This window comes from Cervus canadensis, chromosome 8 (assembly GCF_019320065.1).
Source record: "Cervus canadensis isolate Bull #8, Minnesota chromosome 8, ASM1932006v1, whole genome shotgun sequence".
NCBI lineage: Eukaryota > Metazoa > Chordata > Mammalia > Artiodactyla > Cervidae > Cervus > Cervus canadensis.
In genome coordinates this window covers 91,356,483-91,381,681 of record NC_057393.1, presented here as the reverse complement: position 1 = coordinate 91,381,681, position 25,199 = coordinate 91,356,483, and the positions used below count along the sequence as shown (strand labels likewise).

Sequence of the window (25,199 nt, the reverse complement as noted above, 5' to 3'; positions counted from 1 at the left end):
ATTCAAAAAACGAAGATCATGGTATCTGATCCCATCACTTCATGGCAAAAAGGTGGGGAAAAAATGGGAACAGTGACAGATTTTATTTTCTTGGGCTCCAAAATCACTGTGACTGCAATCATGAAATTAAAAGATGCTTGCTCCTTGGAAGAGTAGGTATGACAAAGCTAAGCAGTCAGTGTATTAAAAAGCAGAGACATCACTTTGCTGACAAGTTCTGAATAGTCAAAGCTATGGTTTTTCCAGTAGTCATGTACTTATATGAGAGTTGGACCATAAAGAAGGCCAAGGCCCAAAGAATTGATGCTTTCGGCCCAAAGAATTGATGCTTTCGAATTGTGGTGCTGGAGAAGACTCTTGAGAGTCCCTTGGACAGCAAAGAGATCAAACCAGTCAATTGTAAAGGAAATCAACCCTTAATATTCATCGGAAGTACTGATGCTATAGCTCCAATACTCTGGCTACCTGATGCAAAGAGCCAACTCATTGGAAAAGACCCTGATGCTGGGAAAGATTGAGGGCAAGAGGAGAGAGGAGCAACAGTCTTGATTGCTCCAGAGATGGTTGGATGGCATCACCAACTCAATAGACACGAGTTTGAGCAAACTCAGGGAGACAGTGAGGGACAGGGAATCCTGGTGTGCTACAGTCCATAAGCTCAAAAAGAGGAGGATACCACTTAGCTACTGAACAACAACAAAAGAAAGCATAAAGTTAGCATTGGGCTAAGTTTAGTGAAATTCAAATTCATATAACCACACTTTATTTCTGATATTGCTAATCTTTGGCTTGTTCTTTTTTGTCAAGCTTGCTAGAGGCTTATCAGTTTTATTGATCTTTTCAAAGAAACAGCTTTTGGCTTCATTTGTTTTTGTTCTCAATTTCCTTGATTTCTGCTCTTTTTCCTTCATTGAAGATGTGGTCTTGCTTTGCTTATTCTTTTCTAGTCTAAGATGGGAGCTTAGATTATTGCTGAGACCATCTTTCTTAACATAAGCTCTCAATGCTAATCAGTTCCTTCTAAGCACTGCTTTAACTGTGCCCAAAATTTTTAAAATGTTGTAATTTCATTTTTCTCCCATTTAAAATATCTTCTGATTTCTCTTTGAGATCATCTTTTTGGTGGATTATTTATGAGCAGGTTATTTAATTTCCAACTGATTGAGATTTTCTCTTCTTTACTGATTTCTAGTTTAATTCCATTATAATCAGAAACATGAGTTGTATGATTTTTAATGTAAGATTATTTTAATAACCAGGATATGGACTTGTCTTGATGAATGTTCCATGTGCATGTGAAAATTTTTTGTTCTTCTTTTTTTGGGTAGAGTGTTCTATAAATGTCAGAGTGAGTTGGTTAATGGTATTGTCTAGCCCTTCTAATAGCTTTACTAATTTTTTGTCTACTAGTTCTATTACTGATAGGTCTTTATAATTGTAAATTTGTCTAGTTCTCCTTTCAGGGGTCAGATGTGTTCCTTCATAATATTTTGCCTTAGGAAAATTTGCTTTGTATTTTTTTTAATAGAGTAATAATTTTTATTTTGTTGTATAATCCATATTAAAGACAGTGATTTAAATGGCTCCTGTGATGTATGGAGTATTCGATATATCAAAGGCCCTGAGTCCAGGCTATAAGAACCTTAGAACTTTATAAGATGATTCGCATGCATTTTTTAAAAACTATTTACTTTTTCCCTTTTACTGGAAGACCAGTTTATGGGACCACACTAGGAGGACAGAGGAAGGGGGAGTAAACCCGCCCATCGAGCCACCGCGTCTCCTGTGACAGTGCCGCTCTCCCCATGCGTGCAGAGAGCCCCAGCCCATCTTGCATCCTGTCAGCTTGTAGAGACGCTGTCTGCCACACTTCCCACAAGTCTGCCAGATTCTAGGGACATGCACAGCTCACTCTCACTGCGGCACAGATGCTCGTCTCTTGGGAAGCTCTGGTGTCGGGGTCTGAGTGAGAGCCCGCTGCTGTGTCTCCCCCACTGTAGCACTCTTCCGCCTCTGCCCAACTCTGACCCCAGGTGAGAAGAGGCTTCCACATATCAAGCAGTTTTTCAGCCTCAGCTAAGTGTCCTTCAGTTCAGCTCAATTCTGACAACGTACTTGGAGAGAGTGGCAGGTCCCACGAGTTAAGTGCTCAGCCCCATGAGCCTGCCCCCATCCCAACTGCAGATGCCAACCACAGGTCCAGGCTGTCACCCGTGCTTCTGAGCAACCACCTGTAAACTGGAGGTTCCCAGGACCCCCTCCTTGGGTTCAACTAATTTGCTAGAGCAGCTCACAGAAGTCAGAAAAACAACTTACTTACTTGATTACTGCTTTATTGTAGAGGATATAACTCATGAACACCCGGAGGGAAGCCATGTAGGGGCATGGTAGGGGGAAGGGTGCAGTTTCCTCTCTGGGCATGGTTCTCACATCTCCACACCTGTTCACCGACCAGAAAACTCCGTGAACCCTGGGCTTCTGGGTTTTACAGAGGCTTCAGCACATAGGTGAGAGTGATTAAGTCATTGGCCATTGGTGACTGACTCAATCTCCAGCCCCTCTCTCCTCCCTGGAGTCAAAGTCCCAACCCTTTCCTCCCAGTCAGTTTCCCTGGCAATCAGACAGCATTCTTAGGGCTGGCCAAAAGTCACTTCAAAATCTGTGTTGAAAAGGGGGCTTATGAATGACAAGGCACGCCTTCCACCTTTCTGGCTCTGGAGCTATTTCTGAGACTGAGAACAAATGACCAAATTCTAGAACTGCTGTTTTCATTCCCCATGCTCCCAGCCTCCTTTGGTATCACTTCTCTCCTGTCTGAATACATCCTTTGGCTGTTTCTTTAAAGCAGGTCTTCTGGCTATCAATTCTCTTAGTTTTCCTGCATCTGAGAATGTCTTCATTTCACCTTCATTCCTGAGGGATATTTCACTGGATACAGAATTCTAAGTTGACAGTTCTTTTCTTTCAGCACTTTAAGAAATGTGCCACTTACTTCTGGCCTCCATAGTTTCTGATGAAAAAAATGCATGGGCATATGAATTGTTCCCCTGTAGGTCATCTCTCACTTTTCCCAGGCTGCTTTCAAGATGTCTGTTAGTTTTCGACAGTTTATGATGTATCTGGGCTTGAATTTCTTAGGTTTATTCTGTTTCAGCTTCACTCAGCTCTCCTGGAAGAATTTTAGCCATCATTTCTGCAGATGATTTTAAAGCACTACACTCTCTTATCTTTCTATGATTCCTATAACACAACCTGGAAACTTTTCTTCAGCCCTTTTCTGTTGTTCAGATTGGATGATTTGTATTGATCTATTATCTTTTGTCATCTTCAACCTGTTACTGGGTCTATCCAGCAAGATTTTTTAAATTTCAGTTGGAGCATTTTTCAGTTCTAATATTGTCACTTGGTGTTCCTATTATCTATTTCTCTATTGATAATTTCTATTTTAATACTTATTTCAAGAGTGTGATTGTTCATTTGAATTTTTCAATAATAGCTTCCTTCAAGTCTATGATGGCAGCTACTGACTGCCTTTTTCCATGACAGCCGTTTTCATGGTTTCATATGCTGAGTAATTTGGAGTGCCTCATAGGGATTTTGAGTATTACATGATGAAACACAACCAAGTCCTATGGAGTATGCTGGCATTTTTGTTTTATCAAGTAATCAATCTGTTTAGGCTCAGGCCCCAAGTCCTGGGGTGCTTCTTCCAGTGCCAGTTCAGCCTTCAAAGCTTTTGCAGTGCTCTTTGGACCTGCCTCACACATACAGAATTTTGTGGTCCGTCTGAGACCCGAGGAGGGGTCTGCCCGGCGGCCCACTCTCAAAGGTGCTCGGCTGGCTAATTAGGATCGGGGGACAGTGTGAACAAGGAGAGCAGGTGAGGGAAAGATGGGGAGTTACAGAATATGTATAGCATTATTCCATATTTGTGAATAAAACAAACAAACAGTGTATATGTACCTCCAAGTGCCTGGAAAAAAGGTCTGGTTTCCTCTAAGAAGGGATGTAGAATATTGGTGAGGGGGTGGTGTTGAAAGGAACTTTGACTTTTTACTCTATACTTCTCTTTGAGTTAGGGCTTCTCTGGTGGCTCAGCAGAATCTGCTGCCAGTGTAGGAGACTTGGGTTTGATCCCTGGGTCAGGAAGGTCCCTAGAGAAGGAAATGGAAACCCACTCCAGTATTCTTGCTTGGGAAATCATATGGACAGAGGAGCCTGGTGGGCTATAGTGCATGGGTTCACAAAGAGTTGAATGCAACTAAACAACAAATCTCTTTAAGTTACTTTTGTCCATGCCCTATCCCTTTTGTAATTTTTAAAGCAATAAGGTATGTGGGAAAGACTGGGGGAAATGTGGAGTTTAATTCAAAGTGTATACACAGAAAGTATCTTTTCCTGGATGTAATACACCTTACTAAATATACCTTACTAAATATCTATCTAATGAAAAATACATTTAGGAGTCAATATAATCATTGAATTCTCTTCAACCATTAATGTACTAATCAGAATTACTGCCCACAAAACAGAAGCTTAGCCTGTAGTATTAATGAACTTTATTCACATTTTTCCAAGTAACTGCAATATTAAGTACAAGCTAAAAGCAACATACAGTTCTTAGAAAACACAGCCCCGAGTTCCCACCGCCTGAGCGCTGTGACTGTGGGTGCCCAGCCTTAGTACCTTCAGAATGTTAAAGTGAGTGCAGTGCTCAAAATACATACCCAGCACAGGGGGACAGCTCTTAAAAACAGTTCTGCTAATTATAAAGAAATCCAAAAAGAGCCCTCTAGTGTATCACGCAGGTGTCCTGACTTTCAAAATGGAGATAATGAAGGAGCGGCTTTCCAGGCTGGGAGGAAGCCTGGGCCTCAGCCCTGGACATGGCTCCTTTCACAGAATTTGGTACTAAGTGGACAGCTCCCTATTCAGCCTATTGCACAAAGTCCATTTCAAATATTATACATGGTCACACTTTTCGGATCACTTTTTAAATACTGTTTAACTGATCACAAGACTATGGTAAGGACCCATGAGTCAGGCTTTGGCAGTTTGATCCCAAACCAACTACAGAATCAGACTGTATAAATATTAGCACCATTTTTTAACTAGTCCAGTGAAATGTAAAACTGCCCACTAAGCTATTTTTCACTGAAGCAGTCAACAAGACAGTTGTTTTCACTTCTAACATATGCTTGGCCCCTCTTCCTCTTTGCCAGTAATACATTTGAACACTTTGATGAGCAAGTACTAACATTTCCGCTGATAGTTTATGTTCAGCACAGCCTCAGCACTCAAAAGCCACCTTTGTGTTATTTTAGCTGGGTCATGCAAACTCAGACAGCTAAAATGCACAACAGAAAGGGGGCTTTTGGGTGCTGAGGCTATGCTGGACATAAACTTTATCAGCGGAAATGTTAGCACTTGCTCATCAAAGTGTTCAAAGCTTTCAAATTACTAGTAATCTACATCTGATGAATCAACGACAAAGCTATTTCATAAAAAGCACCACAAATGTGTGCTTACATTAATTCAGATAAACTATACCCTATTTTACTTTTAGTAGACTTTAAAAGAAATGTATATAGGTACTTGGGAATTTTCTGGCAGTGGGGGAGTACAAGCATTTTGACACCTCATAAATAGAGCAGTCTTTTAGGTTTTAAAAGGAAGAAAAAGGACAGATTCCTAGTCTCATTCACCTCAGCCCAGCAGAAGTATTCCGGTGTTACTTAATATTCTATTATTGCTTTTAGTAAACACAGGAAATATGTTACAACAAGTTGTTTTAATTAAGAACTTAAAAGGTAAAATTTTAAAAAGAGACTCTTATGCAGCAGTTATTTCAATCTATATTTTAAATATCAGTGGATTCTCAGTTTCAAACTTTTCAACATGAAAGGCAATTTTAAATTACCTCACTATTTCATAAGTTGTCTCAAGGAATAAGAACATGATCACAATGACATTAGTGAGAAGGAAAAAGTAGGACATCAAGTTGTTACAACTTAAAAATTTTGTAGGTTCAAAAGGTCATCTTTACCCCTAAAGAGAAAGAACAAAATGAAACCCTAACCAACTAATGGCTTGGACACAGGAAGGGGACTCCTAGTCACTTCATATTGACTCATTCATTGTTCACGCACATTAAAAACACTTAAAAAAATCTTGTTCATTGGTCTTCTACTTAAAAGGGGGAAAATACTGGCCAATATCACCTTCTAGGTTCTTCCAGATCTGCATGTGGAGTTTGCAGTAGTAATTAAGCATATTAAATACAAGTCTGTGTTTTAAAGGAGAGAGTCGGGCTTGCTCAGGACCCTGAGGGGTCGGGTCTCTAAGGCAGTCCATCAGCATGGACCTGAGCTACTCCCCACTTCCTAAGACTGTCAGCTACAACGAACAGAACACTGGAGCTGGTGGTTGAAACTATACATGCAGGAAGTGGTTTTAAAGGAACAGTTTCCACCACCACATTACCACAGAAATTTCATCTTTAGGTACCTGCAGTGTTTAAGGACTATAATAACAGCAAGATTCACCAGAATCCCTAGCAAGGACATTTTGGACAACACACAGACCTTTCTCTTACCAAACATACATCATAGTGACTAGGAGGGCTCTCTATATATTCACCTCAAAATAACGCACACATTTTAAGTTTTTTTAAAAAGCTCATGATTCTTCAATATGAATTTGCAAAGCTTAATATGATTATGTAAGATGATACTGTGAAGATTTTATATGGAATGAAACATCTTTGTAGAAATCAACCATAATACTTCAAAGACCCAGAGTAAAAATATCAAGGAAATGCTCAAATGCATATCAAACACCAAATTTTCATTCATACATCTCTACATGGTAAGCTGGCAAAGTACTTTTTTCTCTCATCAGGAATTTAGCATTCATCCTTACTGTAGATTCCTACCTCTGCTAAATGGAAAAAATGTTTCTCAAAACCACTTTCTACCCCAGAAGCAAATGTCCTGGAGAGAAGGAAACACTTCATTGAAATGCTTGCATCTACGCCCATACACATAGCAGCATCCCCTCACATTAGCTTCTACACAAAACCTACCAGCTAGGAACCTATGAGGAATGTATTTCAACCAAAAGTCTGAACAATGTACATCATCAAGCCTTTGTTATTGGTAAGTTCCATGGAGGAGAAAAGTAGAGGTGACCCACATCTCTAATAGGTAGCTTAAAATCTGTCCCCCATCCCCAGTAAGACAATGTCAATTTACTAAGCGAAATTTTAGCTTTTAAATTCTAGTATCATTGCTAAACTCTTCTAGCAGAGGCAAAACTCCACAGTGGGTGAGTGCCAAAAGGCCAGATTGCAGCAAGTGACTGGTACCCCATTAAGTGTCCTTAAAAAATCTCAATAAAAAGTGACAGTCTTTGACTCAAAAGAAACTTCAGTACTACTTCTAAACATTTCATTTGGAATGCACTTGAACTAAACTATTAATAAGTGCCTAGATGACAATTTAAAGAGAAAGGATGACCCTCACCCAGTCCAGATAGTTCTTAAATATCACAGTCCACATGAAGTGATGCTTGAACTGAAACGCAAAAAAACATTTAACTGTTTAGGAACTACCAATGTTCTACAATGCTTTCACTATACATGGTATCAACAGTAGTGCTGAAATTCACTTTTAACTTGATGTTCTTTCCCAAAGCAAACTACACATAAGGAAAAGGAATCTTCTGTGGCAAGCTGGCGTGAGCTTGCCAGCTCTGGAATCTGAGGAGCTGTTCAGAACAGGAGGAAAACAGGCTTCACCTAACCTGAAGCTAAAAACTGAAGTTAAGCATCTGTCAGCCATTTAAAGGCATGTGGTGTCAGTATCTTAAAAGATTAAGATGCTTTAAAACAAAACCCTTAGAAGAATATCAAAGATTTAGGGAATTCTCATAAATAACCGAATGTCTATGGCTTCAGTTGTCACCCTGCTCCTGAGGCGGGTGACCAGGATTCATCAAAAGAGACAATCTTTTGGAAATTCCCCAAGAAAAACCTTGCATAATCAGTTGGTTTCTTAAACCTGTGTCCAGTTTCTTTTGGTAGTTTTTGTTTTGTTCTTTTCTTTCATTTACACTTTTAAAAAGAGGTTGTCCAAGCAACTGTTCCTTCCCTCAAGCTCTGGCAGAGTAGCATCTCATATACTCTGTCATCCATGGGTTCTCTGAGGAGGCAGGCTTGACCCGCCTATTTTTCTCCACATCAGCAGAGTGAGCCCGCTGCCTCTGAGCCGCCAGCCGCCTCTTCTCCACCTGCCTTCTGCTCTTGGCTCGCAGTGCCGATTCATGGATCTAAGGGGAGTCAGAATGAATGAACAGTGGCTTTGGCACTAACTTCCCAGAGTATTCACAATGAAGCTTCCTCCAGGTCACCTGGAGCAGGGCAGAGGCAAGTCAGTCTCACCATATTCAGGACTTCTGTGAATAAAAATTTCTCCAGAAGATCCATTTCCCTGAGTTCTCTCTTACCCATTGTCAGAAGTAAAGAAACTCGGCAACAGAAAATGTCCACCAGACTAAATTTCAGTTTAAATGGTAAGCAACTAATCTACACGTGCCTTGAGAAACTGGCTCTGGAAAAGGATTGGAACTCCTTAGCATTAAGCAAGAATAAGTATTCCATTGAAGGAACTTATATATTTTACAGCAAAATACTATCAAATTTCAAGATTTTACCACCTAAGATGTTTAATGAACCTCATTCAACTTAACTCCACAGGATTGCCAGAGGACAACTCTGTTGTCCTCAAACAGAGTTATTTGAGATAACTCTGTTATCTCAAATATCACTCCAAAGACCACCATCTGCTAGAGTTGAGAAGTCTGTTCAGTACGAGTTGAGAAGTCTGTTCAGTAAGACTTGGACCGTGGCACTTAATCACTGCATCTCTGCTTCTCTTCAGGCCCTCTTTGCTTTGGGCTGGTGGATGCCGTTGGCACTAACACAGTCATTGCTCTGTGACCCCACAGGTGAGGGGCCCTTGTCGGCCCTTTGACTAAACCTTGGGGGAGGGATGAGCAGGGGACATGCAATCACTCTAATTTAATCCAAAGAGAAAACAGGAGTCTAGATAGATGTGCAGAACCAAAGCAGATGCGATCTGATAGACAGACAGCAAGAAAGGGGCTGAGGCGCGAGATGCGAGTTATCAAGTCCAACAGAGCAGGAGCCTCTCAGGAGGCCAGACGCAAATCTAGACGGGCAGCTGCCAGCCCTGGCTATGCCCCTCGGCTGTACCTCCTGGGCCCCAGGAACTTGAAAGCCCCGCGTCCTGCCCCTTCTCCACCCGGCTCGGTGTCAGTAAAACCTTCCAGCTACCAGTTAACTCCCAGCAAAACCCCAGTCTCCAGGTAGCTAACATCCTGCATCCTGTTTGCGATCAGATGCCCAGTCCCGGGCTTTCCTTGGCCCACCTGAGACCTCCCACGTCCCAAAACATCACAGCAACCACAGTATGATGGCCAGTGCCAGCCAGGCCAACCCCACCCCCAGGGGAAAGCAGAGAAGCCCGTTCACCGGCACCTACCTCCCGCACGGGGGCAGAAGCGCAGACGTTGTGAGTTTTCTGGCTTCCTGTGTCCGTCTGTTTCTCTCCCCACCCATAGAGGGCAAACGGGTGCTTCTGTTCTTTTATCTTAGTGGATGACCTCTGAGGACTCTTGATGGCTCTCCTGCTTCCTCGGGCAGCTAAGGCACTTGGTGGTTGCTGAGGGTCAGGACCGCTGGCTGATTTTTCAGGGTCTCTCATCCTGATCTGTCGTTCAGGTTTCTCTTTTACATCTTTCACTGGCAGTGCTTTTTAAAAAAAGAGATAAAACAGGATGGATGCTTTAAATTCAGGTTTACATATAATTACACATAATTTAAATATTTGGGATGGAAATTCATAATGCCTAGTTAAGTCAGTAACTTTTTTACTTACAGCTCAATTCTACAAGTTTCACTTAAAATGGATGGACAGAAATAAATTAGTCTATCCTATTTTAAAATCAACAATAAATACACCAAGATTGAACCAAGCCTATTCAAAAGTAACAACCATCATTGGCATTCTGAGGTTATGAGTCTCAATTGAATACTAAAAGCTAAAAAGCTAGAAAACACCAGGGCCTACTGGCTTTCCCCATGATAAATCCAGTCATTTTACCATCTTGCTTCAGGGACAGATCTGGATTTGTGACAATCATTCATCAGCTGCAAAAGGTAAGTTTTTAAGTTACTCAACTGGAGTTTCGGGATTGTACTGCTTTGTGATGCTCCATGACTGTGGAAAATGCTCCTTTCAGCTCTCCCGAGCTCCTTATAAGAGCTGGCTGGTGACCTTAACATGAAAAGCCCTCCATCACAATAAGGAGCGGTTTCCATAGCTCCTCACCTCCATGTACAGCTGGGTGCATTCAGGGGGAGAGCTGGGAAGAGGGCTCTTATTCCTGACAACATGAACCAGGGCCCCTGGCCTACACAGTCCTAAATCTGTCAGCAAGGCTGGTAAAACTCTGGTGGGGAACAGACTGCCCACCTGAGGTGTACTCTGATATTCAGGACACACTCGAGAACATAGCCATTTCCCCTAATTACCCTTTATGACTGTCCAATCATTACTTCTATAACCATCTGTATAATCCTATATGATCTTATAATCTTATGTGATCTTACACAGGTTGTATTCCTTGTGTAAAGCCCGAGTGAGCCTACGTTTTCTGAGTAAGAGCCCCTTGTGCATCCAGGGCACCACCTTATAGACCCACTTGCTCCCGAGGCTCCAGAATTTGGCTCCAGACACAGTGCACATGTGTGAACCCTGACGCATCACCTGCATTTCTGTCTTCAGCAATGACCTTTATCTACCAAATCATTTCCTTTATTACTAAGCATTTTAAATAGACAGCATGCGTCCAGCCCTGGGGTTCAGCGCTTCACACTGCTGTGCACCATATCTGTAAACCCAGCACTCAGGCTATCTGGGGACACATGAGATGCCAGTCTTACACTAAATCCTGAGAACCCAAATCCCCCCATCACTCACTCTTCTGAGTGATGTGTCCACACCTCATCCTCTTTCCTCCCCTGGATTTAGGAAGAAGGGAAAGAGCCCATCAGGACCAAGACAATGGGAGGTAGAAGGGAGTCCAAGCCTGGCGTAGTTACAACACAGAGAGGGGGAAACAACTCCACTCATCTTCAGGGATTCATTTCCTTCTCTTCCTCTCCCAGCCCCCATATGTCTAACTCAGACCTTCCAGAGAGCATGTCCACAGGAGATGATAACAATTCGGTTCTCGGGACAAGCTGAAGCCAATCAAGGAGGGATTAGGAAAGAATTCCAGCAAGTGGGGAACTGGCTTCTACAAAGACATGAAGAGAAGAAAGAATAATTTAAAATGACAGGTACATAGTCTATGGATGAAGGCATGAGTGGGTAGCAGTGGGGAGATAAAGACCTTCTATGCCAAACACAGGAGTTTTATTTTTCCTAAAAATGAAGAAGAATCACTGAAGGATTTTAGGCTGAAAAATGCTATGGTCCTATCTGCATTTCAGGAATGAGGCGCCTAGCAACAAACATGCCCCAAAGAAGTGGGGGTAGAAAGGATGGAGAGTCCAGGGTAGTGGGTAACCCACAATGCTGGCAGGCGCAGAACAGGGAGAAAAGGCCCAGATAGCGCCCACCACCCCTGGCTGGTGCTCAGACTCACCTGGGCACCTGTGAACTGGGAGGTGGTACCCCGACCTCTCCAGAGAGCCCAGCCACAGAGGGCTGAATGGGCAGCTGAGTGGGTGATGCTGGGAGGCAAAGAGGAAGCTTGGGCCCCTACAGGGATTGGGAGTGGACGGTCACACTATCCTCAGAAGGCCATCAAAGATGGGGAAAGGGTATTTGACGACTCAGGTATAAGACACCCCTGGGACCACCAAGCAGGCCACAGCAGGACCCTTAATCAGAGGCCCAAAAGAGAACGTGGAATTGGAGAGAGTCATAAGCGGGCAGGTGGGGGCTGAGGCTCAGATGCAGAGCAGATCCCCCAGAAGGAACGCAGAGTCAGGGGAAGGGGAGCAGAGGTTGGCCCCCTGGGACACCAGCGCCTACTGAGCCAGTAGAAGGGATGAGGAGAGCCAGAGAGGGAGCCAGGGAAAGAACAGCCAGCAAAGTCCAGAAGCTTCCAGGAGAGAGGCTGGAGAAGGATGTTCAGAAAAGCACAGGGCAATTAACAGAGCCAAATTTTACAGAGAGGGCAGGAGAATGAGGACAAAACAACACTGGGCATTCTAGGGTTTAGGAGACACAAACGACCATGTGAACACAAACAGCTACAAGGGCACGCTGCAGGGCGCAGGGGATACGGCCAACACTCTACTCTAGACGGAAACTATGAGTCACCATGTTGGACACGAGGGCTTCCCTGAGAGCTCAGCTGGTAAAGAATCCGCCTGCAATGCAAGAGACCCCGGTTCAATTCCTGGGTGGGGAAGATCCACTGGAGAAGGGATAAGCTACCCACTCCAGTATACTTGGGCTTTCCTGGTGGCTCAGCTGGTAAAGAATCCACCTGCAATGCAAGAGATCTGGGTTTGATCCCTGGGTTGGGAAGATCCCCTGGAGAAGGGAAGGCTACCCACTCCAGTATTCTGGTCTGGAAAGTTCCATGTATAGTCTATGGGGTTGCAAAGAGTCGGACATGCCTGAGCAACTTTGACTTTCATGTTGTACACCTGAAACATATAAATCAAATATACCTCAATAAAAAAATCAGATGGTTAAGTTTTATGTTAGGTGTACTGTACCACAATTAAATAAAATAAAGCAACATAAGATAAAATATCTACACAAGTTTTTTAAAAGACAGACTTGGCTCTGGGCAGTCAGGCTGTCTCACATGACAGAGAGGAGCATAGGGGATGGGGAGAACCAGGTCACAGCAGGTTGCAGATCAGGGAGACCCCAATGATCTCCTCACCATGGATCACTGAAAGGTCTGACATTAAAAACAGTAGTATCCACCAGTACCCAACACAAGAAACTAAAATCCTCTCTAGGGAGCCTGGGTCTCAGATTATTCCTACAGATAATTTTCTAAACACAGCAGTGAGTGTCGTGGGGATAATGACCAGTCACACAGGAGACAAGACAGTAAGGAAGTCCAGCAGGAGCAAGAGACTTGGGAAAATGGGGTTATCACTGACAAACCATAAAACTAACATGTATTTAAAGAAGGAACACAAGCTCAAAAATATCTGTAGCAGGAGAAAAAAGATGGAAAACACAGAAGAGAGAGAACTTATCACTATAAAATTAATACTTATAAAACTCTTGAAACAGTGCCTGGTACAAGATAAGTGTATATACACTTCAAAATCCCATTCAAAGTTTTAAATAAAGTCATTTCCAGGCAAATAAAAACAGTGTCATCACCAATTATTGTGGAAGATTCTAATAGCACCTTTCTCAGTAACTGACAAAAATCAACTCAGCCTTGATTTAGGACTATGCTGTTCATTACAAAAGCCATGAAGCAGAGGTGACTTACATATAATTTTACATTAATCAAAATTAGCTAGAAACAAACTTTCACTCCCTCAGTTATACCAGAGTTCAAGTGCTCAAACATGTGGCTCATGGTTAGCATGTTTCACAGTCCAGACAGAGAAACTGCCCATCATTACAGGAAGTTTGACTTGAACAGACTGATACAGACTGGTACATACAGAATACTGCACCAAAACCACAGAATATACAATCTTATCAAGCACATGCAGAACATTTACAAGAATTTACCCAGCCAAAGCTATAAAGAAAATCTTAATAAAGTCACAAAACTGGAATCATACAGTATATAGTCTCTGACTCGTGTGCAATTAAGCTAGATCATGCTCATCCTCAGTCACTTGAGTCGTGTCCAACTCTTTGCAATCCTATGGACTATATAGTCTGCCAGGCTCCTCTGTCCACAGGATTCTCCAGGCAAGAATACTGGAGTGGGTTGCCATGCCCTCCTCCAGTGGATCTTCCCCACCCAGGAATCGAATCCCCTGCTTACAGATGGATTCTTTACCGCTGAGCCACCAGGGAAGCCCTAATTAAGCTATATACAACAGCAAAAATATCTTTTACAATCTCCAGCTATAGGAGGATCCCCTGGTGGTCCAGTAGTTAGAACTCCATGCTTTCACCACTGAGGGTCAGAGTTCAATCCCTGGTTAGAGAACTAAGATCCTGTAAGTCTCGTGGCATGGCCAATAAATAAATAAATAAAATCTCCAGTTATAAAATTAACATTTCTCTTTTTTTCTTAAATTGAACCACAATATGGTATTAGTTTTAGGTTACAGCCAAGTGATTCAGTTATATAAATATATTCTTTTAGGTTACTTTCTACTGTAGGTTATTATCAGATATTCAATATAGTTCCTTGTGCTATACAGTAAATCCTTGTTGCTTATCTGTTTTATATGTGGTAGTTTTTATCTGTTAATCACATACTCCTAATATATCCCTTTCCTTAAAAAATTTCTAAATAATGCATGGGTCAAAAACAAATCATATGATTTCACAAAAATGTAAGTGTTCTCCATGTCATTGAGCTATACACTTAAAAATTGTTAAAATGATAATTTGTGTAGTGTGTTTACCACCGTTTTTAAAAATAAAAAAGTAATGGCAATAGAGAGCATCAACCCATTCTTATTAGAAATATTTCTAAATTTTTTCATTAAGTATGATGCAGCTAAAGCAGTAATCAGAAGTAAATCTAGAGCCTTATATCAATATATCAAGAAGAAAAACAGGCAAGGGAAGAAAAAAAAATCAATGATAAGCAATCCATCTTAAAATGTTATAAAAAGGGCTTCCCTGGTGGCTCAGTGGTAAAGAATCCGCCTGCCAATGCAGGAGACATGGATTTAATCCCAGTCCAGGAAGCTCCCACACGCGACAGAGGAATGAAGCCGGTGCGCCAAGCTGCTGAGCCTGTGCTCTGGAGTCTGGGCACCACGATGCAGAGCCCGTGCGGGACAGCGACTGAAGCCTTCGCACCCTCGAGCCTGTGCTCCACGAGAGAAGCCACTGCAAGGAGAAGCCTGTGCTCCGAGAGAGAAGACACTGCAAGGAGAAGCCTGTGCTCCGAGAGAGAAGACACTGCAAGGAGAAGCCTGCACACTGCAGTGAAGAACAGCCCCACTCCGCAACTAGAGAAAAGCCCAGGCAGCAAAAAAGACCCTAGCACAGCCAAAAATAAATTTGAAAATAAAAAAAGAATATTAAAAAAATTATAAAAATAAGCACTAAAAAATGAAACTAAGGGGAAAAAATCATGAATTAATAAACACATAATAAACAAAATGGACATGGCCAAGGGTTAGCTTGGAACAAAAATTAACAGAATTCACAAACTTCTAGCAAGTCTAACAAAGAAAGAGGGTAAAAAATAAAAATAAGTAAAAATAGAGCGAGTGAAGCCGTCAGGTTAAATGTGCACTGGTGACCCGTGATCGTAGTCCTTTCCTCTTCAAACCCCACTACAGTGAAGGAAGAAAGGCCAAGGAGCAGAGGGAAAGGACAACGAGCAAGCAGGCAATGACACCAGACAGATTCTGGAAGGTGCAAAGTGATGAGGAGAGAGGAAAGACTCATGGGACTCAGCAGGATGATGCAAACTCCCTGCAGGAGAAGGGCCCACGGGACACAGTGGCGCCGTGCAGTAACCGGCATTGAGGCACCAGGCTTCCCAGAAGGCGAGGCCCAGCCTCAGTCAGCGCCCCAGGCCATGTGCTCCAATGACAGGTTAACAAGAACGCGCCTCGGCTGAGAACCAGGGTCCACACTGCCTGCCCGTGAAACTGGGCAGATGTTTGTGAGCAGAGAATGGGGTGAAAGAGGTGCCCCATGGCTCCTGGAAATAAGCCATGATGGGCAATACAGCAGCTGCCCAGCTCTCTCTCAGGAGTGCTCACCACTGGAGGCCGGCCTGCAAGAGATGAGGAGGGCCAGGCACACGAAGAGGTCGCCTGCAAGTGTCTAGCAGACAGCTGCAGTCAGCACGCAGCAGAGACAAGCCACGCCCTGTGCCCTAGCCAAGTTCTAATTCACAGAAACCATGAGCTCACAGGTGAGACCTGGAACCTGAAGTACTAGTTTCCAGGGTAAGCCTGGCGTGCAGCAATGGATACTCCCTCAACAGTCCTTCCTCTGGTCCTCAAGGCCGGTGGCTGACCCCCCCCCCCCCCCCCGCCCCCAGCCCAGGTCCCTAAAGGAGGAGGACCAGAGGGCAGCAGACACAGGAGAAGGGAGGGGGGCAGGATGAAAACAGGATGAGGTAAAGAACGCGGTCCCTCCTCCTCTCCCCCAGCTGTGCCCAGGATGCTGACAGGCAGGCTTGGGCCCCCCGGCAGGAGGACGGAGGAGCAGGGTCTGGCAGGCTGACACAAACAGGCAGGCACCGACGTGGGCAGCCCCCGGAAAAGCAGCAGAGTCCCCCCTACAATCACAGTCACAAGGTCCTCCACGCACAGCTCCCAGAAAGCCCTTCAAGCTTCCCTCTTAAAGAAGCAGACAGGCTAAGAGCAAGCATTCGAGTACCTCCTTTAATAAGAAAGAGACCAAAATATAGAGGAAAAAACTAGGCTTGGAATATAAGAGATCTCTCAAAGGATATTTATGGCTTGGGGAGGGTGGGGGGCAGGGGGGCTGGAGAGAGGAGTTAGAGAAAAGGATGCTATTTTTTGTTAATTTTTAAAAGAACATTTGGGACAAAAAAGCAATCTCTTTGAAATTAAAAACCAGAATGGAAGAATTTAAAATTTCAACAGAAAATTTAGAAGATAAAATTGAAGCATTCTCAAAACAAAACCAAAGTTCCAATTTAAAAAAATAAATAAATAAAAATATTAGGGTTTGCTCCAGGAGGCATACAAACCAGCTAAAAATAGCTATCAAGAAAAAAATGAATAGAAATTTTTTAAAAGTTTTTTTAAGTCTTTTTTGGCCTCTCTGCATGGCTTGTGGGATCTTAATTCCCTGACCAGGGATCAAACCCATACTCCTTGCAATGGCAGTATTGAGTCATAACCACTGGACCGCAAAGGAAGTCCCCAGAACAGAAATTATTTTAAACAGTACTAGAAAATATCACTGAACTGAAAGAAGTGTTTCTAGATTTAAAAGGCTCACCACGGGATTCCGCTAGCAGTCCAGTGGTTAACTCTGCACTCCCAATGCAGGGAGTATGGGTTCAATCCCTGGTCGGGAAACTATATCCCACATGCCATGAGGTGTGGCCTAAAATAAGTTTTTTTAAAAACCTAAATAAAAAGTCCCACCAAGTTATCAGCCCAATGAATGAAAAATAACACACAGTATTTTAGAATACCTAGGATAAAGGGACTGTCCTAAAACTTGAAAAAAGAAAAAGGTCACATATACAAAACAAGTGTCAGAATGACATGGCACTTCTCAACAATAAGACCAAAACCTAGGATTCAATATAATACCTTCAAATACTGAAATGTCTAACCTAGGAAGGCTCTATCTTGCCCAAATGGCAATCCAGCCTTGGATAAAGGCATTTTTAGACTTCAAGATGATTTTTACTTCCCTTTCAACATTTCTCAGGACTTAGAGAGGATGTGCTCCACCAAAAGGAAGGGAGATTGGAGGCTTCTAGAACAGGGATCAGATAAAGGAGGTAAGCAAAAGGAATACTCAGCTAACATGGACAGAAGTCCCAGCTTGACAGCAGTGTCAGACCTGGACAGCATAAAGTCTAAATTAAAACAAGAGAGTCAAGGGTTCCCCAAAATTATTTCCCCAAGGAAAATAATGCAACAAATAGAACACCAAATGTGCCTGGCATATAACACATTTTACAATCCCACTAGACTATTTCAGGCTAAATTATAAAAGAAAAAAGAGAAGCAAATATAAAAGTAAAGCAATAATTACCTCTAGGAAAAACATAAATAACAAAGAAAATATAATCAAAATGTACTGTATGGATTATCTGCAAATAATATTTACAGAGCCATGATCATGCAAATATAGAATAGTACTTAAATGAAATAGTCATATAGTTAATACTGTGGGACAAAAGAGGTGCTTGTGTATATCTAGGTGGGAGGAAGGGAGGGTTTGAGGAATGGCCAAGCTAAGATCTTAAACTAAATCATTTCCCATTATGGGATGTCAATATACAATTTTCAAAATAAAAAAGCCAACATTAGTCTGAATCATTGGCCACAGCACTGAAAAGAAAGGTAAAGAGTTACTCCAGGGAGCAAGGGGCATGGATGGTGAATGGACCAGGATTACTTTTTCATTTTAAGCGTATTTTAAAAAATTATGCATATGCATAACTGGTTTAAAACTAAAATTGAATTTAAAAGGAAATGTAAATATGAAGAAAAGAACTGGAGACATTCTAGACACTCTTGAAAGTGTGTTGGCTACAGAGAGAAGGCACTTCACAGTGAACAAGCATTCCCACACCCACAGCCCACACACAGGCGACTTCCCAACAGCTTTTTAGTACCATCTCTCAAATGAGAACAAGAAGCCAAGAATCATTAGACATTTGAGGAAAGTTGCTAACTTGAAGTACAGGATTACAAATTACATTAAAAAAAAAAAAAAAAATCCAGAGAGGGAGGGGAAACCTGTGCCAAAGAAACATGCAAAAACTAAAAATTCCTAGTCCTCAGCAGGACAAGTGAGGATACTATACATACAAATCAAGAACAGAATACTGTTTTTTTAAAGAGGATTAAAGAGAAGGAGAGAAGGAAGGAAAACCCAGAAAACAATTCAACAGGTTCTTAAGACAGATGGAATGGAGGCCAGGGTAGAAAATTAGATATGTTTGTGAAGTCTAACATCCAACTAAGGAGTTCAGAAAGAAAAGAGAAGAGAAAAAAATAGTAATAAGAAAACAATTCAAGAAAACTTCCCAGAATTACAAGATAGGAGTTTGACTGCAAGGACTCATGAAGCACATTAGAGGAAAACAGGCCTAGACAAGAGGAAAATTTTCAGAAAGAGAAGACCCTAGAAGCTTCCAGAGGAGGGAGCACGTTATCTATGAGGGATTAAGAGTGAGAACAACACGGGAGTGTAACAGCTACTTCACAAGTCCCAGTACCAGACAGCACCGCCTCTAGATTTTGTAGAGACAAAAACTTCCAACCTAGAATTTCATGCCTATTCACAAACTTGCTGAATTGTGAGGCTAGAATCTTTTGACATGCAAGATCTCAGAAAATTTAGCGTCTCACACACCCTTTCTCAGGAAGGTCAGGCAAGAAGATGATGGGAGAGCCACACAACAGAGGGTCCTACAGAGGGAAGGCAGGTGTCCCTGGGGTGGCAGCCAAGAGCCCTCCCAAGAGGCAACAAGGCAGCAGGCTGCCAGGACAGCGAGCAGGCCAGGTGGAAGTAGGTCAGAGGCCCCGAAGGGATGTCTTAAGATGGGGAGGGCGACAGTAATCCTGATGCGTTGGTGGCATTGCAACAGAAAGAAAAGGGAGTCACAGCAAACAATATGGGGCCGCTCTAAGCAACCTCGTCCACAGCCCTAACTGAATCTAACTAATTCTCTGACGACTACACCAGAGGGTGAGGATGCACCGCGTGTACCGGTTAGGAGGTCACTAAAAGGAATGAAGGGCTTCCCAGGTGGCTCAGTGGTAGCGAATGCACCTGCCAGTGCAGGACATGTGGGTTTGATCCCCGGGTCAGGAAGATCCCTTGGGAAGAGGAAATGGCAACCCACTCCAGTATTCCTGCCTGGGAAACCCCATTGACTGAGAAGCTTGGTGGGTTACGGTCCATGGAGCTGCAAACAGTCGGACACTGGGCAACTGAGCACGCACACAGAAAGAATGAGAGCCAGTAGATAGTACTAAAAATCCAATCAAAAATCAACAATCTCAATAAAAGCCATGTTGGAAAAGCAGACTTACACACCAAGGAAAAACCAGAGGACTGGGAAGGGGTCACCTAGGGAATAGGTAATTGGGATGGGGGAGGAGGGCTGCTGTATCTCCGTACTAAGCCATACATAACCATATGATTCTACGTGTACATATGGCTTCAGTTAAGACAGGAACTAAATGTTCATGTTTCAGAGAAACTCAAAAGAGTGCTCCTCATTCTGTCCACTTAAACACAAGGACTTTCAATCCTGCCAGACATAGGGATGAACAGAGGCTGTGATAGGCATGAGCAAAGCAAAAAGATCCTGGGATGGGGAGTCCTGAAAGAAGAAACACTTTTTCTTCCCAGATTCCTAAACCAGAAATATTAGCAAAGAAGAAATTACCTCAGCCAGCCCCTGGGAGGATTCAGTGTCTCTAAGGGAACCACAAAAATCATGAACTCTTACAAACACAAGCCCCATACTCCATACTACAATGCTGTCTAAAAACTGCATTTATATACACCTGGAAATAATTGACAGCTCTTTCATAAGCAATGAAGGGAAAGAACGAAGGAGAGAGAAAAGCTCATGCAGTCTGATAAAGTGCATCTCATAATTGAGCTAGTAGCTCAGTGCCCCATACCCTCCCCATCTTCTGTTATTCAAACTTCTAGCAAAGGTCAGGCAGAGAAGGCAATGGCACCCCACTCCAGTACTCCTGCCTGGAAAATCCCATGGATGGAGGAGCCTGTTAGGCTGCAGTCCATGGGGTCGCTAAGAGTTGGATACAACTGAGTGACTTCACGTTCACTTTTCACTTTCATGCATTGGAGAAGGAAATGGCAACCCACTCCAGTGCTCTTGCCTGGAGCATCCCAGGGACGGGGGAGCCTGGTGAGCTGCCGTCTATGGAGTCGCACAGAGTCAGACACGACTGAAGTGACTTAGCAGCAGCAAAGGTCAGGAATCAGTGGGAATTCATAAGTAACATGTGAGGATGGAGGGGCAGCCCTGCCACATGATGAACTGAGAACAGCTGGGAACAATATAACAAGACTCAACTTCCTCTCCTCCTCAGCATCTCACAGACAAGCGAGGATGAGAATCCTGAGAAAAGTCTGATCAGAGTACCACTGACAAGGTGGTAAACAAAAATAATCATCGATCATTGATTCTGAGCTTCTATTTCTTCGTCTATAAAATCCAGGTAAACGAGGTGAAAACTACGGTCCTACCTCTTAGAATTGTTTTTGAGTGTTGACTAAGAAAATATATACTTTAAGATCGGTGACTGAATGCATGACAAGCTCTCAGGCCATTTTAGTTATTTGGCTCACTGGGATCTCTTTAAAACTGAGTGACGTCGGGTGGTGCCTGGTCCAGGTTGGAGTAGAATAGAACCCCACGGGGTTCCTCCAGGCTGTATCTGGGGCATTCATTCAACTGGGCCCTGAGCACCAGCGCCCACTCGGCCCGCCTCACACTCCGAGAGCCCGCCTCTGCGATCCTCCGGCAGCAGAGAAGGTGCAGGGCCCCGCTGGGAGCAGCAGATGCACCACCCCCAAGAGCCATTTTCCAGCTGCCGCTCCTCAAGCTCACAGTAGCAGCTGGAGGAGAGGAGGCGAGCGAGCAGCCGACAGTACCCGGCATTTAGAAGGATTATCTCCCAGCAGCGGGGATTTATGCAACAGTCTGCGGAAACAAATACAAAATATTCCTAAGGGAAAGCGCGGTCAGGTCAGGGTGTTAACACAGAAAACAACAGCCCCAATCACAAGACAATGCGCTTAGTTAGTTCCCAACCTCTGGCGGTCTGATGAAAGCTGGGCTCCTCTCATAAAACAAATGAGCGTTTAGAAATAAATAGATGGGAGTTCAGTGGTCCAGAGGCCATCAAGGTTACCTGGTGAAAATCTGGACTTCGCCAGCGGCACGTCTACGGCGTTCACAGCTGGCTCAACCCAGAGACACACGTTACGGAAATACAGGGTGGGACGGCGGGGGCGGGGCCGCCACCTTCCTTATTTTGTCAAGGGTGGCGGAGAATACGCCACCCTACCAAAAATAGATTAAATAAAATCAAGAGCTCGCCGGGAGCCCTCGCTGCGAGAAACGGCTGCGCAGTTCAGGAGACGAGCGATCCCGCGAGCTGGCCCCTCGCCGCCCCCTCCCCGGCCCGGTACCTGGCGGCGCCGCGTCCTCCGCGTCCACGGCGTCCCTGGTCTCCGCGTCCCCCGCGGCCTCCACGCCCCGCTCCTCCGGCCCTACGCGCGCCTCAGGCTCCGCGGGCGGCGGCGGCGAGGCCGGGACGCACTGGGGTGCGGGGGCCCCGGTGCCCGACGACGCCGACGACGCCGAGTCGTCCGAGGCGCCGGCCTGGCCCCAGTCGTCCCAGAGCCAGGGCGCGTGCGCCTGCTCCAGCAGCCGGCGACCCAGGCGGTAGTGGCGCAGCGCACGGTAGCACGGCCCGTACTCGTCCCAGCGCGGCTCCTGGTAGCGCTTCATGTACTCGCTCTTCACGCCGCTCCCCGGGGACATGGTGCCCCGCGCCGGCCCCGAACGCCCAGCCTTCCGCGCCGCGCGGTCGCCTACGGAACCCACGACACGACACAGAGGCACGCCACACCCCTCCGCCAGCCCGGCCCGCCGCGACGTTTAAACCCAGCGCCCCGCCCGGACGGGGCGGGCTGGGGCGGAGCGTGGGAGGGAAAGATGGGGGAGGGGAGGGGGAGGGGGAGGGGCGCGGGGGCGGTGGGGCGGGGGCGGGGCGTGGGGCGGGGCGGAGGGAGCGCGCGGCCCGCCTGGGGAGGGGCGGAGACCTGGGGGGGCGGCCAGGGGGCCAGGGAGGGCCGGGCGGCCGGAGCTGCCGGGCTCGGGGGTCACCTGGGCGGGCGGCTCGCGAGCTCAGAAGCCAGAGGCCGCGGGAGCCCGCGGATGGGAGGGGAAGAGGCAGGCGTGGGCGCGGGGAGCCGGGCGGCCTCGGGGTCTTGGGCGCGGGGAGCAGGGCGGCCTCGGGGTCTTCGGAGCGCCCTCCGAGCGGGACGTGTGGGCAGGAGGGGCAGCCCCGCTTACCTCCTTCTTGTGCCTCCAGCCGCGCGCCTCCGGCGGGTCCTCGGCGCGAGTGGCGCAGCAGCCCAGATTCGCCCGCTCTCCCAGCGCTTTCCTGCCGAGCAAGATGTCGCTCCTGCAGCAGCCGGTAGGGGAAGGCGCCGCCTCAGCCCCGGGAGCAGTCGTCTCCCGCGCGCGCTCCCGGCCCCCGGCCCCCACCCCTCTCTCGGTGGGGGCGGCGACTTCGGCGCCGGGCGTGGGGTGGCCCGGCGACTCGGCTGGCCCAGCACCCTCGCCAGGTCCCCGCCCGCCCGAGGCGCCCACGAACCTTGTTGTGGGAGGCGCTGCCCGGGGCCCCCGCCGCATCCCGAGGCGTCGGGGAACGGAGCCGCCCACAAGCCCGCGACGCTGTGTTCTCTTCCCGACACTTGCCAGGGTCGCGCTTCCCAGAAACAGCCCCAAGTGCGCGCGTTGGCTCTTGCTTTCTGTCCTCTGCTCACAACACCTGTTACTCTGGCTTTTAACTCCTTTCACTGCTTTAGTGCAACTCCTTTCTTGTCTACACCCCGAACATTTTGTGAAGCTATTGGTTAAAACTGCCAAGCCACCCTCCCAGAGGCCCAGGTGCACCGAAAGCCTTGGCGGACTGGGTTGCGGTGTGCTAAGTATACAATGTTGCGCTGATTGTTACAGTTTCCAGAGTGGTCCCGTGCAGATACTTACCCTTTATGAAAAGGAGCCCGGATACATTAGTAACAGAAAGATGTGAAAGAAAAGAAGTTGGGGGAAGTCAAAACATTAGCAGTTAAAAAGCAGGCCTAGGTTCTGGCTTCCATACTGGATTTCCACCGACTCGCGTCTGTTCTCCCTTCTGCCTCCGCGTCCTGCCCCGCTCCCCATCATAACCAAAAGATCAATAGGTAGACACTGCCCAAACAGGACGAGTCAACCTGTTCTGAGAACTTGAAGGTAGTTGTCCAGAAGTCATTAACACTAATTGCTAACGGCAGTTTTCTGGAGAAACGCTTGTGATCTCCGCTGATGACACCCACACGGTGGCCCTGATTTCTCCCCTCCTCAACTTTATCTTCTATAGCTTGAAATATCCCAGGAACCTGCTAATGCATTTCTCTTTAAACTGGTTTCCCATGGCTGCAAACAAAAGAACCTTAATAAATATATTAATAACGTGGGGGGAATGACGATGTGTGGCTACATCAAAAATTCAGAACACAATCTGTTTCAGTTAGCCTTGGTTGCATAATTAAGCACCCTAAAACTTGTGGTTTAAAACAGAGATGTATTATTTCTCACAGTTCTATGGGTTGAAGTGAAGTGGCTCAGTCGTGTCCACTGTTTGGGACCCCATGGACTGTAGCCTACCAGGTTCCTCCATCCGTGGGATTTTCCAGGCAGGAATACTGGAGTGGGTTACCATTTCCTTCTCCAGGAGATCTTCCCAACCCAGGGATTGAATCCGGGTCTCCTGCATTGTAGGCAGATGCTTTACCATCTGAGCCACCAGGGAAGTCAGCTAGGCCATTCCAAAGCTGGTTTCACTCTGCTGGTTTAGACTCAAACAGTTGCATTCAGCTGGAGGGAGAACTGGTCTGGAAGGTTCAACATGGCTTTACTCACATGCCTGACACTGGGGCTGGCTGTGGGCTGGGCTGTCTTGATACCCTCCCTGTATTCTTGTCCTCCAGGAGGTTATCCTAGCTTCTTCACCTGGCCCTTTCTTCTAAGCGGTTAATAGCATAAGTTGGAAGGCCTCTGAAGGTCATATACATCTCTCCTGCTGCAAGCTAATGCTCAAATAAGTCCCAAGGCTAGCCCAGATTCAGAGAGCAAGAAACCCCACCTCTCCCTGAGAGGAGTAAATGCAAACTTAAGTTGCCAAGTGGTGTGCATACTGGATGGAAGAATTTGTGGCTGTATTTTACAATCACACAACCACGCACACACAGTATAGAAGGTATGACACCATTTTCTGTATAACTGAAAAATAGGGTTAGGAATGATTTTTTTGCTTTACATTTCTCTATTGTGCACATAGGTGCACGCCATTCATTCTAATTTTTTAAAGTATTATTATTCAGGGCTTACCACTTGGAAGTGACAAAAACCTGATTCAACTAGCTTAAACAGAAAGGGTATTGATTGGCTCTGGCAAGCCTAGACCCATGAATCCAGTCAATATCATCGGGACT

General features: G+C 45.4%; 1 protein-coding gene across 5 annotated transcripts in view; it reads right to left on the bottom strand.

Moving 5' to 3' along the window:
* Positions 1 to 23,117, bottom strand: part of LOC122446706 (centriole, cilia and spindle associated protein) — a 34,641-nt gene extending 11,524 nt beyond the window's left edge. For 2 of the 5 annotated variants that reach the window (XM_043477199.1, XM_043477201.1), the window contains exons 1-3: positions 23,014 to 23,117; positions 22,125 to 22,529; positions 9,564 to 9,832 (exon numbers count right to left, since the gene is read on the bottom strand). In XM_043477199.1, coding sequence (XP_043333134.1) covers positions 9,564 to 9,832; positions 22,125 to 22,479 — 624 coding nt within the window. In that variant the 5' untranslated portion in view covers positions 22,480 to 22,529; positions 23,014 to 23,117. Of the gene's footprint in view, positions 1 to 410; positions 8,410 to 9,563; positions 9,833 to 22,124; positions 22,530 to 23,013 lie in introns of those variants that run through there. The other 3 variants (XR_006270981.1, XM_043477198.1, XM_043477200.1) reach the window with 3 other exon arrangements.
* Positions 23,118 to 25,199: the final 2,082 nt, after the last annotated feature.